Source organism: Herpailurus yagouaroundi, unplaced genomic scaffold (assembly GCF_014898765.1).
Source record: "Herpailurus yagouaroundi ecotype Mexico unplaced genomic scaffold, PumYag 140, whole genome shotgun sequence".
Taxonomy (NCBI): domain Eukaryota; kingdom Metazoa; phylum Chordata; class Mammalia; order Carnivora; family Felidae; genus Herpailurus; species Herpailurus yagouaroundi.
The window spans coordinates 19,700,940-19,720,220 of NW_024412395.1; the positions used below are offsets into that span (position 1 = coordinate 19,700,940).

The 19,281-nt window shown below is 45.7% G+C and overlaps 2 protein-coding genes across 2 annotated transcripts in view; one reads left to right on the forward strand and one right to left on the reverse strand.

Annotated features, from left to right (window-relative positions):
• CXCR4 (C-X-C motif chemokine receptor 4) overlaps positions 1-1,691 on the reverse strand; it is a 3,872-nt gene extending 2,181 nt beyond the window's left edge. The window contains exon 1 of the mRNA XM_040474959.1: positions 1,565-1,691. Coding sequence (XP_040330893.1) covers positions 1,565-1,579 — 15 coding nt within the window. The 5' untranslated portion in view covers positions 1,580-1,691. The remainder of the gene's footprint in view (positions 1-1,564) is intronic.
• The window catches only part of THSD7B (thrombospondin type 1 domain containing 7B), a 1,621,840-nt gene that overhangs the window by 124,805 nt on the left and 1,477,754 nt on the right, over positions 1-19,281 (forward strand). The window lies entirely within an intron of this gene.

Below are 19,281 nucleotides of genomic sequence, written 5' to 3' on the forward strand. Positions count from 1 at the left end.
CCTGAGGCACAAAACATTGCCTTCCCCACGCTCATCTAAACAGAAAACCATTCTGCCATTCTGTACTTCAAGCAACATGTAGTGGGGAAGGAGAAACTGGCCTGAAGCGCAGGGCCTTTGGAGCTTGGGGTACTGAACAGGGGTTTTAGTAAAAGAACCCCCCACACACCCCTGCAGCTGGCATTCCCCAGGGGCCTGGGTCTTTCTGCCCTACCTATGTTTATCTCTTGACGCGTTTGGGAAGCTAGGGAGTGCAGCATTTTCCTGGGAGTGGAAGGTCACGGGGTCTGCACTCATGGTCCTCGCCCCAAGTTTCATTTCCTCACTGCCCGGGTCGCTTCCCACCCCGCCACTGACCCAGTAAATGGGGTCGGAGGTCTGCAGCTGGAAGCCTCCAGGCGGAGGGCGCACTGAGGGCCGGGTGGTCCAACTCCGGACCTCCGCGGCTGCCCACCACGCCCACGCCCACTGCCAGCAACTACAGCTCCCTGGGTTCCGTCCGGCAGCACGCCAAGTTCAGTCCCACAGGGTGCTGGGGAGAAAATGGGCGGCTCCTCCGTAAGCGCCTTTGAATTGCGCGCCGCTGGGGGGAAACGAAAAGCCTTCCTGGTAAGGGGTTTTCAAAAGTCTCCAGGAAACCACCAACGGTTAAACAGAGCAATTGGGATCGGTGACAGCCAAACGGTCTCCCCACTTGCACCTGCCCGTCTACGCCCCAACTACCGGCAGCCCAGGTGCCCTCCGAAGCCCTTAACTCCACCCTTAGTCCCCGCCGCGCACACCTCGGGGGTGCTGCTCCGCAGTGACTGTTTAATACTGCTTCCTCTGTACGATCTCAAATTACCGAACCCTGGGGTTCACTCGCGGAGCTTCCATTGCCCGCGAGGTCTCCCCCTCAATCCCTAGGCGCGGGGGCTGTTCCAGGTCACCTCCCTGCTGCGGCCAATTCTCAGACCTCTCTGGCGAGCAACATCTTGGGTGCGCTCGCCTTTCCCGCCCTCTGCTCACTGTGCGGGGGTACTGACACAGCTCCGCCGACTGTGCAGAGTTCAGCGAACACGCGCCCAACCGTAAGACTGGTCACCAGGAGCCTCTGCCTTAAATTAAACAGGGGCACGGTCTCTCTCTGGGAACGCGGGCCGGGCGCACCGCCTTCCACCTCTAAATTCAGATCATGTAATTCACTGCAAATAAACTCCCGCGCTCCTGCGGGAGACCCTTGGTCTGAGTCCGGGAGCAGTGCGCACGCCTTCTCTGCACTTGTGCACAGAATGTTATGTTTGCAAACAGCATGTAAGCCTAACGCGCACCGCAGTACTCAAGGGGGAGACACACGCAGCCACCAAACCGTCGTTCCAATATTTTCTCCTCTACTTACAGAGAAAAAGATTCCAATCCTAGCCCACCCCCCTGCCCCTCCAGTGGAACCATGCTCACGAAAACTCCTTTCCATGCACCTCTGGGGTACCCACATTCTGGTCGCTTCTGCCCTCTCGGAAAGAGGTTGCGCTCTAAGTTTACGAGTTTGTACATTTAAGAAAAAGCAGGTTGAAACTGGACTTACACGAAACCCGTCCATGGTAACTACTCGCTCTCCAGCCGCAGTGGTTACCGGGGCACCCAAGTCGTCTGGGTCACTTTGCTACTTGCTGCCGCAGCCAACAGACTGAAGTTTCTGCGCGAAGCTGGACTTTTATAAAAACACGCTCGGCTGGCAGCGCATGCGCCGCGCGGGTGGGCGGGCGGGGCAGGGAGGAGAAAGGCGGGGTGGGGGAGAGACTTACGGGAGGAGGGCGTGAGGGAAGGGTGCCGGCACTCGGGCAGTTCCAGTGAAGTTAATTAGGGTAAACCTGGGTAGACCTCGAGGGGCTGCTGTTAGCTGGAGGTCACCTTGTGAGTCTTGAGCTGTGGAGAGCATCCCGGAGGCGTTCCCCAACCCGGGAAAGCAGGATGCGCACGGGCGACCTGTGAGTCCCTGTGTGGGGCATCCATCCTTGCTCACGTGGATGGGATTCCACACCCGGGAATGCTACAAATGGAGACACTGAGGCCCAGAGGAGGGAAGTGACATGCCAGAATAACCCAATCAGTAGGCGGCAATGCTGGAAGTGGGTCCAGCATCTGACTCCATTCCCTGCGCATTCAGCAGATGGCAACACATTCGGAAAATAAGCAAAGATTCTTCAGACCACCACTATACAGAGCATAACCATACATGCACACCCACAGTACTAGTACTAGCATCAGGTACACATAATCAGGAAACACTTTCAGAAGAGGGTAGGATTCTTTGGCATAATTAAGGAGGAAGACTGTGATGGAGAAGTAGATGTGTATTTCCGGGCAACTAATTCGTGAGTAGTATTTAAAAAAAAATATGTAAGTGTGTGTGTAACAGATCACAAGATAAACTTGCACGGAATCACTCATTCATTTTCTCAATTACCCTGTGGGTGTTACCATTACATCGATGTATTTAGTCATCAGATTATTTATGAGAGCCAATGCGTGCGACGCACTTTTCCCGACACCGGGAATACAGCAGTGAACCAGGGGATAAGGCCCCCACGCGGAGGAAACAGAAAGCGGACTGGCAGAAATGAAATGCCAGGGTTGGCTCCGGATTCAAAGTCGGACTTGCACTGAGATCTTCTGCCCGCTCGGAGAGGGGTTGCGCTCTAAGTTTACGAGTTTGTATATTTAAGAAAAAGCAGGTTGAAACTGGTCTTGCATAGAACCCGTTCATGATAACTGCTCGCTTTCCAGCCGCAGTGGCTACTGGGGCACCCAAGTTTCTTTTAATTCTACATAATGTAATGTTATGATTAATTTTATCTAGTCATTATTGTGTCTTCTGACACCACGTCCAGCGTCTTCCACAACTCAGTGTGGAGGACAAGCGTCCTCAGGGATAAAGAATTAGGTCGAAGAACTGGGCGGGGTGGAGTGGGGGTGGGACGGGTCGTTTAAAAGAGTCCACGACTGGCTAGAGTTTGCAGTGGGCGCCGAGACACTGTTTTCCATCCTGGAGCTGTTTCCCGCCGGCGCGGAGCCTGGGTGGGGCAGGGGTACGATTGAGGGGCGGGGCCGACAACTAGTGCCACTGCTGGCAGGGTGACAGCACCAGTGACAGCGGGGGACGGAGATATGAGCATTAGCCGGCACCGAACACCAGAGGAAGGTCCTAAAAAGAGGACTTGCCCAGACTGGACCCTAAACACCAACCCCCTTTACTTCAGATAAAACATTTCAGTCTGGAGGTGTTCCAGAGATAGTCTGGTGTCTGGGAACCTTTTCTCTACAGAGCATAATTTTCCTCTTTTGTCTGCACCCTTTCCCTAATGTTTGTTGGTGAAGGTCCTCACCTACTGAAAACTGATGTTGGGGTCAGGAAGTGGGACTCTCAGAAACTTCCAATTTAAGACACAATGACTAGATAAAATTAGTCATAATATTACGTTATGTAGAATTAAAAGAAACGTTTAAAAGCACTTTTATTTTGTCATTGACTAAAACTTGGGACCCTAGCCTATGTACCATAGGATGCCATTTTGAAGGACCAGAATTTTAGACAGGTTCCATGACTTGCTTTTCACGAAGCTCAGTAGTGAGCGGCTCAGTACATTTTGACCCAGAATGTCAGCTGCATTGTACCTCAAAACTCTTCTCTTCATAATGGCTGAAACCTGAGAGGTGGAATCTTCCAAACCCACCCAAAAAGGGGACAGAGGATAAGTCCAGAATAAAACGATTTGCACAATAAATGTTTGTTGATTGCAGACAAAAGAAAGCTCTTCCTTTATCTGTGGACTCCTTTAGATCCTTTTAGGTATATCTGCCAAAAGGAAGCAGTTAATTAAGAAAACAATGAAATGCTATTCACTGACTGTCAAATTAGGCAAAATTTTTTCTTTCCAAAGATAATCTTTGGATATTAGGATAATAGGATAAGACCAGGTGTGTCTCCCAAGTGGCTGGTGGGAATGTGGATTGGACATCCTTTCTGGAGAGCACTTTGTCTGCAGTCAGCAGGAACCTTAGAATACTAATTCCACCCATAGAATCTTATCCTGAGGAAATAGAATTTTGCCATAAGGGGATCATGGAAGCATTATTTGTTTTGTTTTTTTTTTTTTAATTTTTTTTTTCAACGTTTATTTATTTTTGGGACAGAGAGAGACAGAGCATGAACGGGGGAGGAGCAGAGAGAGAGGGAGACACAGAATCGGAAACAGGCTCCAGGCTCTGAGCCATCAGCCCAGAGCCTGATGCGGGGCTCGAACTCACGGACGGCGAGATTGTGACCTGGCTGAAGTTGGGCGCTTAACCGACTGCGCCACCCAGGCGCCCCATGGAAGCATTATTTCTAACAGGAAAATGTCTGAACAGCCCTAAATGTCCGCTGTTAGTGGAGCAGTTGAGAAATTATCCATATGTGGAATTCCATATGGCCACTGCCAGTGATGTTTGTGAAGAGGAATCTTTAGTGACATAGGAAAATGCTTATAAAACATTAGGTGCAAAAAGTAGGACTCAAAATTATCTATATAGTGTAGTCTCAGTTATGTTAAAATGTGTACTAGAAAAAGATCAGAAGGAAAACCAAAATGTTTATAGGAGTTTTCCCTGGGTGAGGAATTATATTTGATTTTTTACTTTCTTCCTCGCATTTTTCTGTGCTTTCCAAATTTTCTGTAATCAGCCTGAAACATTTTCATATTCAGAAAAAAAGTCAACGTGAAAAAAATAAACAGAATGCCTCCCTTCTCATACTTTTCCGCTTCTTAAAGTGTTCACTAGATACGATGACTTTTTCCTTAATAGTCCTCCTTTCCTCTAAGGAATGGTCTCTTGTTATTTTCCCCTGAGCCAAACCTACCCAAACTACTTTTTCAACTACTCTACGATGTTCTTAAAAAGAAAACAGAACAAGGGCACCTGGGTGGCTCAGTTGGTTAAGTGGCTGACCGGCAGGTCATGCTCTCATGGTTCGTGAGTTCAAGCCCCACATTGGGCTCTGTGCTGACAGCTCAGAGCCTGGAGCCTGCTTCAGATTCTGTGTCTCCCTCTCTCTCTGCCCCTGCCCTGCTCACACTGTGTCTCAAAAAGTGAATGAACGTTAAAAAAAATTTTTTTAAAAAAAGAAAACAGAACAAAAAACTCAAACATTTGTTGAGTGCTTGTGATGTGCACCTGACCTCATATAATCAATCCCCTTGACCACTCTGCAAGGAATGTGCCACCTCTATTCTGCCAGTAATGAAACTGACTTCCAGACAGGGCAAGGAACTTGGCGGAGATCACACAGTGAGGATCTGCACTCAGTCTGTCTGGCTCCAAAGCCCAGGCTCTCTTCAGTACATCACAATGTCTTATTTCTCTGATGGCTGCTATTCACCCTCTGAAAGCTCCCTCCTCTGAAAGGTCATTTGGTATCTACTTAGGTACTGCTTTGAGTGGCATCTCTTGTGATGTTATTCAATTTTTAAATGAGTGTTATTCAATTTTTAAATTTTCTCCTCTTCCTTAAATATTCTGGGTTCCTTAAAGTGAATGCTCAGATATCCTCTATGCAGCTAGCCCACTGATGAACAAATAATGGGCTCCCTAATCGTTTACTGAAGCTGTATTTAATGAATTAATGACTTTCCTGTGTGGCTCTGGCAACAGAGCTAGGCTTAGGGTCTGTCTGGGCTTTGGCAGGATCCCCAAGTTCTCAATCTGGCTTTAGCCCAGGGAATAACTAGCTTTGGCCATGGTTTGGAGGGGATGCTTACAAATCCAGTGTCATAGTGGCAAGCGTTCTGCCACCTCCTGTTGCTCGTTCTGCAGCTGGTTGATTTGTGTGTGAGTGTGTTTGCATGTGTGTGTATGACAGAAGGCTCTACTCTGTCCCCATATAGGTTCAAAGCCAGTCAGACAGAAAACTTAGGAACAGACCTCCTCCTGACGGTGGGTGGTAGGAGGCAACAGCGTTAAAGGTCTTCTGAATGCACCAGGTACCCCCCCCCCACACCCTCATCCTGTCCCCTCACTGGCTCGTCCCTTGTCTGTTAAAAGAAAAATTGCTACTTTAGCTTCTGAAAGAGAAAAAAACACAAACTTCATTGATGGCAGTAGGGAATACTCAAAGGGACAAAGTTAATGTTTCCCAAACTGATAAAAAAAAAAAAAAAAAAAAGGAGGCTATTTCCCAAGGGGCATATAATTCTACCAGAGGATTACAAATCTCAGAGACAATGCTATCAAATGTCAACTATTTCCAAGCTGGTGTTAGGTGGAAGAAATGGTCCCCCACCCCACTGCACCCAGTCCCCTCCTCCTTTCTCAAGGCCTTATGTCTCTACACCTACAAGTGAGAAATGATTTTGGGAAATAAACCAAATTTAGGAAAATTATTACTGATTTTCTGGGTACCATTTTTATCTTAAGTCTAAGCCATATCTTGAATTTCTAAAAGGTCTGATTTCCCTAAAATGAAATTATTAGTCATTTCCATTGAAGCTTTGTAGCAGTCAAGATGAGTCAACAAAATTTCCTGTACAAAGAGAAAAGCTCGACTGGTAAACAAATACAATTTAGCATCACCCTGGTAAGTCATTTTAACAAAGCAGCCACTTAATTAACAGTGCAATGATCATTGCTTAACTAACTCCACTGCCAGAGAATGCATTGCTCTCAAAGTCTGCTGTGCTCATGTGGCAGGTTCAGTGTGGCTTTGTGGATCTGCAGAACAACAGACTCAGTGCTGTTGCCTCGAAAATTATGGTGTCAAGATGGGAAAGAGGGCACGACTTTAGGAAATAATTGAGTGAGCAAACTCTGTTCTCCATGGAAAAGGCTTGTCATTGTTTTCCTTAAACTAGTAATTTACTGGCGGTGACCTCAGGCAGCTCTATAGCAAGAGGAAGTGCCTAGAGAGCCCTGTGGACAGTCTGCTCTCTGAAGAGAGCTGTGCATCCCATGGCAGAGTCAGGGTATGGCCAGAAATGCAGTGATTTGATCACGCATACAGATGGGCTTTGCAATCTTGCTGAGATCATTCTACCAAGAGTTTTATACTAGCAGAATAACAGGGTGGGAATTGTGTGTGTGTGTGTGTGTGTGTGTGTGTGTGTGTGTGTGTGTGTGTAGGGGATCCATGCAATGCTTGTGCAAGAGCAACTTTCTAAATCCAGAGCCATGATTAGCCTTTGGAGCTACTTGTAGGCATAAGGCACAAGTGACAAACCCAAAAAACCTGCAGATACTGTAAATAAAATGAGGCCATAGGGTGTGGTGGGGACTGTGGAGAACTGGAGAGGCATGCCCTGTCCAAAAGGGGTAGCCACCACCCTTGATTGCCCTATATAGGAATTTGGGCCATATCTTCCAATTTTCATGTGAAGTCTCTTGACTTTAAGATGTTGATTCAAGGGGCTCCTGGGTGGCACAGTCGGTTAAGTGTCTGATTTCGGCTCAGGTCATGATCTCTCAGTTCAAGAGTTGGAGTCCTGCAATGAGCTCTCTGCTGTCAGTGCAAAGCCTGCTTCAGATCCTCTGTCTCCCTCTCTCTCTCTGCCCCTCCCCAACTTGTTTCTTTCTCTCTGTCTCCTTCTCTCTCAAAAATAAATAAACATTAAATAAATACATACATACATACATCTTGATTAAAAACAAACAAATAACTCTATGAGATTGCCGTTTACACTGGCCTAAGGTGTTGATACTAGGAATCAAAAGAAAGATTGGGGGTGTGGGGGAGTTGGATGGTAGAGATACATAAAAGGCAGCAATGGAAACAGACTGGCTGCAGAATTCTTTTAGGATGGTACTGTACCATAATTTGTCCATCACTCAGAGATTGAAATGTATCACTTTGGATTTCCTGCGTTGGTCCCTTGGCTCCCAACTGCACTCAGGTTAATATTTGGGACCCTGAAGACAACTAACTCAGCCCCATTATGGCTCTATTATATTCTCTCAACCTTTTCCCCAGCCTCAGGCTCTCAGCCTTCTCAGTTACCTCGATGCAAGAGCAGCTGGCTGTTATTTCTTTTAGCTTTCTAAGACAACATCTTTCAAGAGGAACATTCCTTTCTCTTCTCTTTAAACAGGAGGACTGATAGTAGAGAGAAGGATAGCTCACTGAATAGAATAGCTTTAGTGGTTCAGATCATGGGACTTTGGAGCTGGCTCATATAGGTGCTTGGGTGCTGACTCTACATGTGTCTTCCAGCTCCACATTCAGGGACATCACATTGGTAGCTGGGCAGTATATCTCTACTATGTTTCTTTAGCTGTAATATCCAGGTAATAATAACATCTCACTTTTGGGATTGTTGATTGGATTAAATATGATAATGCATGTAAACTCTGTAGCACAGTGTGAGACTTATTGTAGTGCTCAATAAACATTGCCTGTTACTAATATAGGCTCATATCTCAACTGCTAAAAAGTCTTCCTTGCAGGGGAGGGCTCTGATTAACCAGGCAAATGGATTTCTCCCCCATTACCCACAGAAGTGAGGTAAAGGGAAATGGAGCTTTAAATAAACTGTGAAATATTCTAATTGTGGGGCAGAAGACATATGTGATGGGGGAAGGAAAGAGAAGTAATTAAGTTTCTCATACATGCCTTGAGAGCTCTCTTCTGTAGTTATGAGGACTCAGATTCAAGGTTGGAAGGGACCTGTGAACCCATTTGGTCTCCATTCCAAGGAGCTCCTTCTGCAACCATATAGGATGCTCCCACCTCTTAACACTCCCAGGGATGAGCAGCCCATTCCTCAGAAAGGGAGCTTATCCATGGCTGAGTGAACCTGAGCACTACACACCCTTTTTCTCCAGGCACCTGCCTCCCCTATTTTCTATCCTTTGGGTCTAATTTAACTAGTGCTTGGCTGGATGAGATGCCATGAGAGGAAGCCAAAGACAGCTGCAGCAAAAACCATCCCCAGGCTAAAGCAAAACCTGCCTTTTTAGAGACATGTGTTTCTGCAGCCACAAGGATGAGCCCAATGAGAGCCCTCTTTGTTCCATTAGCAAATTTGAGAGGGGAATTGGACCAAGTTAGAGTTTCTTTTCATAAAAGAAATTATCTCCAAACATGGAAGATTTGGGGATTAAATGACTCAGAAGATTTAGTGCTAGACTTTTTAAGGCCTCCTGAGACTTTTGGATGTACTTGCCTGGAAAGAAAATGTGAGGAGGCAGCAGCTTTGGAAGCAGGCTAATAAAGAGCAGATTAACCCCATCTTTGCTTGGCATTACATTAGGGGAAACCAGGTTAAAATGAATCCCTAAAAAATTGTCTGAAGATTCATTCCTAAATGGGATTCTTTTTAGCAGGTGCTGAGGAGTACCTGGAGAAAACATTGCTTTATTATCCAGTTGCCCTCCAACTTTTCCAATCAAAAACATACGGCATTTCCTGGAATCGGGGATGGCTTTGTGTTGGAAAATGAAACCCTTTTCAGAGTCATTTAAATATACGAAGGTGGTGTGTTTCAGGTTTTCTTCTTTGTTTTTCTACTCCTTTATTCCTGTGATTAACAAATTGTGGGATTATCCTCTGGGATACATTTGTTTACTTGGGTCCAATTTGCTGAGTGCTGCCTGCCATTGCCCTTCTTGCCTTTGAGAGCTAAGATGGGGCAGCCCCTCAGAGGGAGTAAGTATTCAATAGCTCACGTCTGCCCCTGTTATCCCTTTACGGCTTGGAAACTGGCTCATGTGCTGATATTTTATTGCGTGTTTGGGGCAGAAGGTAATGACCTCCACAGCAGAATTTTGAACCACATGGAGCAACTTGGATGAATCCTTTCCACAAGCAGGTCCCCATTTGCAAGTCCAGATTGCTAAAAACTTTATCTTTGATGGTAGATGGGAGGGCATCCAGCTCCATCTTCAAGCTTCTCCCCAAATTGATTTAAATTAAGCTTCTCAAGACTGAATAGGATTTGTTCTCTGCCAAGTAAATTTTCACTTCAGGGTTAGGGTCCTGGCAGCCGGTTATTTTTTTTGAGAGGGATTTTTCTGTCTTTCATGCCACTCCATATGGTGCATGCTCAGGTTTTTATTATAAATTGGCCATTTGGCACCCAGGGGTGCCTGGGTGGCTGTCTATTGAGTGTCCGACTCTTGGTTTTGGCTTGGGTCATGATCTTGCAATTTGTGGGATGGAGCCATCTGTTGGGCTCTGCACTGATAGAACAGAGCCCACTTGGGATTCTCTCTCTCCCTTTCTCTTTGCGTGCTCTCTCTCTCAAAATAAAGAAATAAACAGTTAAAAATAAATAATTAAAGAACAACCCTCTGCCCTTCAACCAAAGCCCTTCCCCCAACTTCTCTCTCTTTTTCACACCCACACCAACACACGCACCCATGCAGCCAGCTACACACACACACACACACACACACACACACACACACACATGCGCGCGCGCACATACACACACATCCTCATAACCAACCATCCCACAAACCCAAGTTCTCTAGTGTTTCTGGATTCTTTGATGTCCCAGGAACCTCTGTTCTCTCTCATAAGTCTTGCTCTGTGCCCTGCAGCCTCAGTTCTAGTAAGGAGAAGGCCCACTCCAGCATTGCCATGAATTTCTTTTTAGGCTTTTATTTAAGAGTTTGTGTGTGGAGGGTCAGCAGACTGGCCTAGAAACTGAGAAGACCTCCCTGGTTCCTGGTAGGCAAAGGCCTCCTCTGCCCTTTTATGCTAAACATAAACATTTAATTGGCCCTCATTTCTGTAGGTTCCATGAGAAATCTCTGGCCTCTTCCTCGAAGGTATGAATATACACAAGATATTTCTTCTGCCCATTCTCCACCACCCAAGAGTTTTGTTGAACTTTACTTATTTTCTGTCATTTGTATTGTGAAAACAAACTTGTTATCCAAATCTGAAAAATATATATAATTAGGTATATTTTTTCAAACTGTACACTGGTTTTTTTTTTTTTTTTTCCTTGAAAACCATTGCTTTACCCCCACCTTGAGTCACAGAGAACCACTTAGAATGCTTGGGTCTTCTGACCTGTCATCTGCAGTCTCTGGCCCCTTGCCTTGTGTCCCCTGTGAATAGAATGAGCTGTTTTGAATAAATGCTACAGAAGAAACAGCTGAAAATGGGGGCGTGTGAGGCCTCCACAAGAATCAGAAACCGGCAAAAACAAACCAATAGAAAATCAGAGTTTCTCCCCCCACAACTGCTGTCCCACTTTGTTGTAAGTATAAACAGTTCTCCTCTTTTCTCCTGAGTGCAAGGGAAGTGGGTTTTATTATGCAGCTCTCCCTTCTCTGTGTTGCCAGGGGCAGATGTGTATATATGAATGTCTGTTTCGTCACTGGCGAGAGGCGGTGTTGTGGGTCCCATAATCTCCCTAGGCCTGAGTCTTCTTCTAGAACTTCCACAGAAGCTGAGGCAGCCACGGAATGCCTGGTGTGCCTTTTGGGTGATGGATATCTCCACCTCCCGGAGAGTCTGGAGGAATCTGGAGAGTCCTTTGGGTGTTGCTACCCTGGTCTCCCCCACCACCCCTGAGACCTGGCTTCTAGAGATGAAGATTGTGAAGAGCTAGAAGAATTCTACCCAGAAAACCATATGTGCAAAGACATGGAGGCTGTGTCCTGGAAACTGTAGTAGAAGGTCTTCCCTGAGTGTGACCTGGCATTAAGGCCAAGTGAGTGAATGTGAGTGAATACCAAATGAGGTGACCGGGTAAGTTGAGGAGCTTTGCACACTCTAAAGTGCCAGACACCTATGAAGGAATTCTATTAACTATCTTGCAGGATTGCAAACTAATCTATAGGACAGCTTTGTAAACAGGAGTAACATTAATTAAAGTTAACTATTGTAGAGATAAGATGTTTTGAGTAAATCTAGATGAAGTGTAAGACAAAGGTGAATTTCTATTCATGAATCACAGGGACCGGGGTTTGACCTGAAGACCCCAGCCCTGCTGTGAGAGGTGGAGAGATAAGGAAAAGTTGGAATCTGCCACTGGGATCAAATCAAGGTTGATGTAAGTCCACTCATGGTGCAGGCAAATGTTCTTCGTTCTTCTCCCCTGCAAATCTGGAACACACAATCTCTCCACTACCCAGGATCTGTTCCATTGCATTTTATTTTTTCCATTTCTCTTTAGGACCTGCCTTCTCCTTTAGTGGATTCTCTTCCAGTTCTTCCTGCCCCCTTCTGAGCACCTTCTCTTTTACTTCTGAGACCTTTTCATTCCCTTCTTCTCTCCCTAACCACCCCAACCCCCTTCCTTCCTTCTGTAAACTATTTTGAATGCCTGCAATGTGCAGAGCTCTGCCAGGCACTGGAATAGATGAATAACATATAGTCCTTAGTCTCAAGACACAAGTGCAGCATGGGAGATGATTATAGGAACATAGATAACTATAATACAAGCTAGAGCAGGATGGATCATGTAAGCAGAGTAGAAACAAGGTGCAGCAGGAAAGGAGGAGATCTTTCACACAGGCAGATGTATATGAAGAATGAGTAGGATTTTGACGTGGTGAGAATTGGGCCAGAAGGAGAACATTCTGAGCGAAATAAGAAAGCACAGATAAAAGGTTGGAGCCAACAACAGGGATCAGCCAGTTTGATTGGAATATAGTTGGAGTTCTGTCTGGGAAGGTACGTTGAAGCTAGAACAGAGATGTTTTATAGGCATGGCTAGGTCTCAACTGCATTCTGTAAAATAGCAGGAAATCTGTGAAGATTCTGAGTTGGAATATAATATGGTCAAAGCTATGCTTTAGAATAACTAATATTAGGTAGAGTGTAGAAAGGGTTGGAAGGAGGAAGCTGAGCTGGAGGGAATGGACAGAAACCTATGTGGGTAGCTCCGGCAGGGGATTGTAAAGGTCTGAGCTAGCTGAGGGAGTAGTGGGAGGCTGATAAATAGAAGAGATCTTGGAACTAGCATCTGGTGCTCACTGACATGGGTTGAGGAAGAAGGAGGAGGTCAGGGTGACTGGAATTTCAGTTAGGATATGATGAAGAGGTCAGGGGGACAAACTATTTGGGAGGGGAGGTGATGCTGTTTAGAGAAAGTCTGAAGGCACTCCTTTTATTTTTCAAAGTCTGCGTGTTGATTTCTTACCAATACCCACGTCTAGCTTGTGGGCTTTTGTGCAACACAGGGAAGCCAATGATATCCTGTTACTGATGTCATTGGGGTGACTTCATCTATTTGCACCTCTTCAAAAGATAACCATCAGAGGCAGCCAAACTTGGCAGACAAAAAAAAATAAGGGTAGATTTCAAGGTCCTCCCCTTATGCTTCTCAGTTCTCTGCCTGAGTATGATCTGGAGTGGATTTTCTGGGGTAGGACACTATGTCAGATCAAAGCAAATTGATATGCGGTTTGTTAAACACCAGTTAGAGGTGGCTACTGTGCTAAGAAGTATAGGAGAAGAGGCAGAAGGAAAGAATGCAGCTGTCTGACGAGACTTAACAGTTCACATACAGATGTCTGTAACTTTTATGGTCACAGTTGAGTTCTACAGAACACAAGGAGCCGATGGCACCCACCCTCCTTGCAACTGCAGAATCAGACTCACTGTGCCCAGGGTTGGGGCAGAGGAGTTCAGAGGAAAGAGCCATTTCAAGCCAATGTGCCTGGGGAAAAGCTTTGCAGAAGGGATGGAACCTTACAGGGAGTCCACAATGCCAGTATGCATTCACCTCCTGGTGGGGCACATAGTTGGAATGTCCTACCCAAGGCACCTACAGTTAAAATCATTTCAGGGATCCTTAGCTACAAACATAAACTTTAGCAGGACATTGAAAATAATTTTCTCTAGGAGTGCCTGGGTGGCTTAGTCAGTTAAAAGTCTGACTTTGGCTCAGGTCATGATTTCACAGTTCGTGGTGTTCGTGCCCTGCGTTAGGCTCTGTGCTGACGGCCTGGAGCCTGGAGCCTGCTTTAGATTCTGTGTCTCCCTCTCTCTCGGCCCCACCCCCACCCCCAAATAAATAAACATTAAGAATAAACATTCTTTTTAAAAAAAAAAAGAAAATAACTTGCTCTATATTTGTGCCTTCATTTGTGAATTGTGCCACAGTCATTTTTGAGGAAAATAGGCAACCTTTTGCTTCTAGTCCTTTACTTCATTGCAATAGTTGCTTTGCCAAGTGTTCTGGTCTACTTTTGGGTGTCCAACTTTGGTTCTCAGAGTGTGGCTGACAGCTATAGGAAGAATTTATTCTTAGATTCATCTTTTCCTTCCTTTTTGACCTTAGATCACATTTCTGGCCCCTTGATTACTCACTGGTGGCTCATTTCAAACACTGCTATTCCAGAATTGAATTCTCTGAGTGATATTTACTGTGCAGGAGCAAGTGAGTGCAGATGGATGGGCCACTGGACTTTGATCCTGACAGGGTGGCACATGCTGCTTCCCACCCTTTGGGCAGTGGACCCCCAGGGAAGTTATTGTGAAGTGTATACATAGTCTCAAGTCCCAAATTTTACTTTAGACTGAATAAACAATGCACTACAACTTTTCAGGTGCATGTGGATGCTTTGTGATTAATAAAATACCAAATTTATTTGAAAGTGTCTTGAATTTATATTTTTGTTAGTTTGTGTGTGTGTGTGTGTGTGTGTGTGTGTGTGTGTGTTGATGAATGTTCTTCGTTAACAGACCCTAACAGCATGACCAGCTTTCACATGGTGATTCATGAAACTTTGTGGTTGTTAAAAGTGATCTTGTTTGGTAGAAGAAAGGCAGCCCTGGAACAAGCATAGTTTTTGTCTGGTGCCCAAAGCCTACCCATACCGGGGCTACCAGAGAGACAGATGGGGAGATAACCAATATGGAATGGGACAGAAGGAACATTTCTCTGTACACCACTTACTACTCAGCTTGTAGGAGAGAGCTACCAATAAGAAGGTTGTTATTTGGAAGACAGCTTCTAAGTCCTCTAAACCTACCTTCCACCCTGGGAAGGAATCCCTTATAGAACCTTCTGGAAAGGTTCCAGAACCTTATATAAACATCTAGCCCAGTCCTCCCCTCCCCCATCCCCCTGCACAACAGGGAACTTACTATTAGGCAAAGTTCAGATCCCTGGACCTCAACCTTGGGGTTTCTGATGGGGTAGGATTGAGGTGGGCCCTTTGACATTTATATTTTTAAAAAATGGTCCAGATGATTCTGATGTCAGCCAGAATTGAGACACGAGGCTGCCACAAAAGGACAAAAATACTCCAGTATAATGGTTTTTGTTTGTTAAGTGCTCACTAATGCATGAAGTGTCATGGTGAGGCCCCTGCGGGCTTTATGTTTACACCCCTTTTCTTACTTCTCACACCCACCCTGGTAGATAGATCCCTATTTAAAAAAAAACAAACAAAAAAAAACGAATGAATTAAGGCCCGGGGAAGTGAAACCAACATGCAGGCTGAGGAGTGACAGTTGGAACCCCAATGTACAAATGAAACCAGGGAACACTGGGTGTGACGAGCTCTTGAGGAGGGACAAACACTTGTGATCTTGAACCCACAACTGAGACTGGCAAACATAAAATAGATACTGGCTTATTAGTAGGAGACTGATGGAGCTGAAATCAGGGGAGGGGAAGTGCTCTACAAGAAGCTTCTGACGCACCCAATTCCTTTGTGTATCCAGTCTACCTTTGGCACAGGAGCAGAATCAGTTTAAAGCTTAGGTTCTGGAGCTAAGAGACCTGGGTTCACTAACCGAGGGGCTTTGGCAAGTTACCTGATGTTTTTAGGGTCTTAGTTTCCTCATCAAAATAGAAATAATGCAAAGTGGTACCTACCTCTTGCCATGAGTTTAGCCATCAACATCAACATTTATGGCGCACCTGCTCTGTGCCAGTCCTATGCTGAGGATACCACTCTTTAGGAGCTAATAGAAGCCCATGTCAAGGATTCAGGGAAAGGAGGAGGACAAGGGCATCAGAAGCTCACATCATTCTTTATGCAAAGGAGAGTAAGGCCAGGGAAGCTAGATGTTTGCATGCTCTCTCCTGCACTACCTAGTAGATGGATGCCTCACTGGGTTCCCCCAGAGGCTGGTGGTGAGCAGGAAGAGGGTAGCCATTATTTCTTATGTCTGCTGCAGGGTATGACAAAGGGTTGCTTCCAGTGCAGTGGTGCACCTCCCACATTGCCTGCCTGGTCCCTGAGGAGTGGACTTCTCATTAGGAGAGACTCTTCTTTTGGTCACAGGGATCCCAAAGATCACTGGGGTTTGGGTTGTTTCAGATGCCACATAGCAGTTTAAGTCCACTCCCAAATGGGCCCAGAGAAAGGGATGGCTCCTACAGTGAGGACAATCACATGATATATCCTCATCTATATGGGGCTTTGCTGCCTTGTGTGCAATGCCATCTCCACCCATGGGACTACTGAGGTCTCTAAACCTATCCTCTTCCCCTAACCTCTGGGGAGTAGCAGAACAATCATAAGCCTGTTCAGGACTCTTATTTAGAAAAAAGTCATACCTTTCTACTAAGTCTGCTCCAGGTTGGAGTTGAATGCCACCAGAAACAGTCCAGGATTGCCTTGCAGCTAGACATTCCTAAGAGTATGCCCCCTCTCTCTTCCAGCCTCTCATTTTCTTGGCTATTCCTCCACGATAATGTCTTATGATAATGGTATGAGTTGACATTAGATGGCTGCTATGTTTTACTCCAATGTAACACCTTCTGCCTTGAACGTGGGGGAGGGGCATATTTTATAGCCCCAATTCTATTGATCTTTTGATTCTGTTCCTCCTTCACACCCCTTTCTCAGACAAATCATTTTGCTCCTTGATTTTGATAATCCTGTGGATGAGCTTTAACATAGCAGAAACTGAGCACTCGCTGCTGTTGATAATTATAGTTCTTTTTCTCGGAACTCATTTCTTTTTTGTAAATGCCTACCAGGTGCCCCCAAGTGAAAGATGATACTTGTTTGTTTGGTAAAGTCATCCAGATAAGAAGAGTCAGAACCAACAGCTCCCCCAAGAAAAGTAGTTTCCTTGGTCACTGAGTCACCACATTAAATGAAATGAGTCAATGGTCCTTTTAGAATTCCCTTTGCACAGTATTTCAAAGAAATCTGTGATTGAGATTGCAATTCATTTTTTCTTCACTGCAGCTGACTATTTTGCATTTTCCCAAGGTGGAACTCAGCCTCTTTTCCGGTGTTGAGAAGAGTCTTCAATGTTGAGAAGGAGTGAAAAAAGCCCAGCTATCAAAGGGAAATCCCAAAGATTTCTTTGCAAGTGTAGGAAAATGTTTCTCAAAATCAGATTCTAAAACTGAGTGAGTGATTTGCTGTGTGCAGCTTTTTGTGGTTTGGAGTTTTAAATTTGTATTTATTTATTTACTTACTTATTTGAATTGTTTTTAATGTGTATTTATTTTTGAAAGAGAGAGAGAGGAAACACGAGCAGGGGAGGGGCAGAGAGGGAGACACAGTCCGAAGTAGGTTCCAGGCTCTGAGCTGTCAGCAGAGAGCCTGACGTGGGTCTTGAGCTCACAAACCACGAGATCATGACCTGAGCTGAAGTATGATAGTTAACCAACTGAGCCACCCAGGCACCCCTAAATTCTCTTTTTTTTTTTTTTTAATTTTTTTTTTTTCAACGTTTATTTATTTTTGGGACAGAGAGAGACAGAGCATGAACGGGGGAGGGGCAGAGAGAGAGGGAGACACAGAATCGGAAACAGGCTCCAGGCTCCGAGCCATCAGCCCAGAGCCTGACGCGGGGCTCGAACTCACGGACCGCGAGATCGTGACCTGGCTGAAGTCGGACGCCTAACCGACTGCGCCACCCAGGCGCCCCTAAATTCTCTTATTTTTAAAGGGTGATACATCTTCCTTCTGTTTGTCATCATCTTATTTGTAGCCCCAGCCTCCCAAAGTCTGGCCTCACTGGTCTACTCAGTAGCATCTTCCTGATCCTCTTCATCACAGGTGACTTCCATCCATGGGAATGGACCTTTCACTGGCACAGATTGTGGTGGTTTTTCTATGGAGAAGGGGTGTTATCCACGTCTTTCTGGGCCACCTTCTGCATTGATACAAATCCTTCCAATCTTAGAGCTCATCTTCAATCCCACTAAAGGCTAAAAGGTTCCCAATGGACATGCAGCTCCTTCCGTCCCCAGACATTAGTGAGCACCAACTATGTTCCAGGCACAACACATGGGAATACAGCTGTGCACAAAAGGCTGGCCAGGAACCTGTCCTCATAGAGCTTATAGGGACCTAGACAAGTGCACAGGTCCTTAGAGTCCAACCTAAACTAAATCCAGGAAGGCTTCCCAAAAGAGATGAGCTCAAAACTAAGATAAAACAAGTAACTTAACCAGGTGAAGGACATAAAGAGGGAAGAGTGTTTCATTTTTCATTACACTCATACTTACAGCATCTTCTTATACCCTGTATGCCTAATGTGTACCTGTTGTTGCTTTCAAAATATTGTGGCCTCTTGAGGACAAGAGTCTTCGGTACTTTCCCACTCATCCTTCTCTGGGCTTAGTGCAGTGCTAAATACTTTGCAAGGAAGGATAGTAGCATGTATTCTGCCTACTCTGTGCCCATCAGGTTGTGTGCAAGTGGTTGTTTAAGTTGCCATGTCATTGAAAGAAATTGGAGGTAGTATGACTAGGGCAGTAATACCCACAGCCTGGAAATCAGGTTGCTGAATGGTTGTGTGACTTTGGTGAATCTCTAAACTTCTTCCAGGCCTTGATTTCTCTATCTGTGGAATGAAGGAATTCCACTCCAGTGTCTCCCGGCTCTGTAATTCGCTTTCTCCTGTGGCCACACGGGGCCATCTGGTTGTCATTGAACCGGTAGAAAGATAACTGCAAAAAGTGGTTCAGGGGTTAAGTCAGGAAACCCAACATGGAAATGAAACCACAGCCCAAATGCTCAAGCTCTAGGCCAGTTGGAGATCAAGGAAAGGATGTCCCTAAGAAATGACCCCAACGTGAGCCCCAGCACCTCTATCCTGTTCTCTGTGTCCGGTGCCAGGCATGCACGACGCAAGCTGCCAGCTAGGGAGGAACAGTGCTTGCTGGGGCTTGTTCTGAGGGGCCAGTGGAGCTTTCACTCCACAGCATCAACACCTGCGGTCTTGTAACCTAGGCTACAGAAATAGCAAGTGGGTGCGCAGAAGGCAAGTTGATGAGATAGACAGTGCTGGGTACTGACGCTCCCAGCAGAGCTCAATACTGAAAACACCTCGTTCAGGACATCATGTACCAATTCAAGGGTGGCCCCCCCTTTTCTCTCTCAAATTTTTCA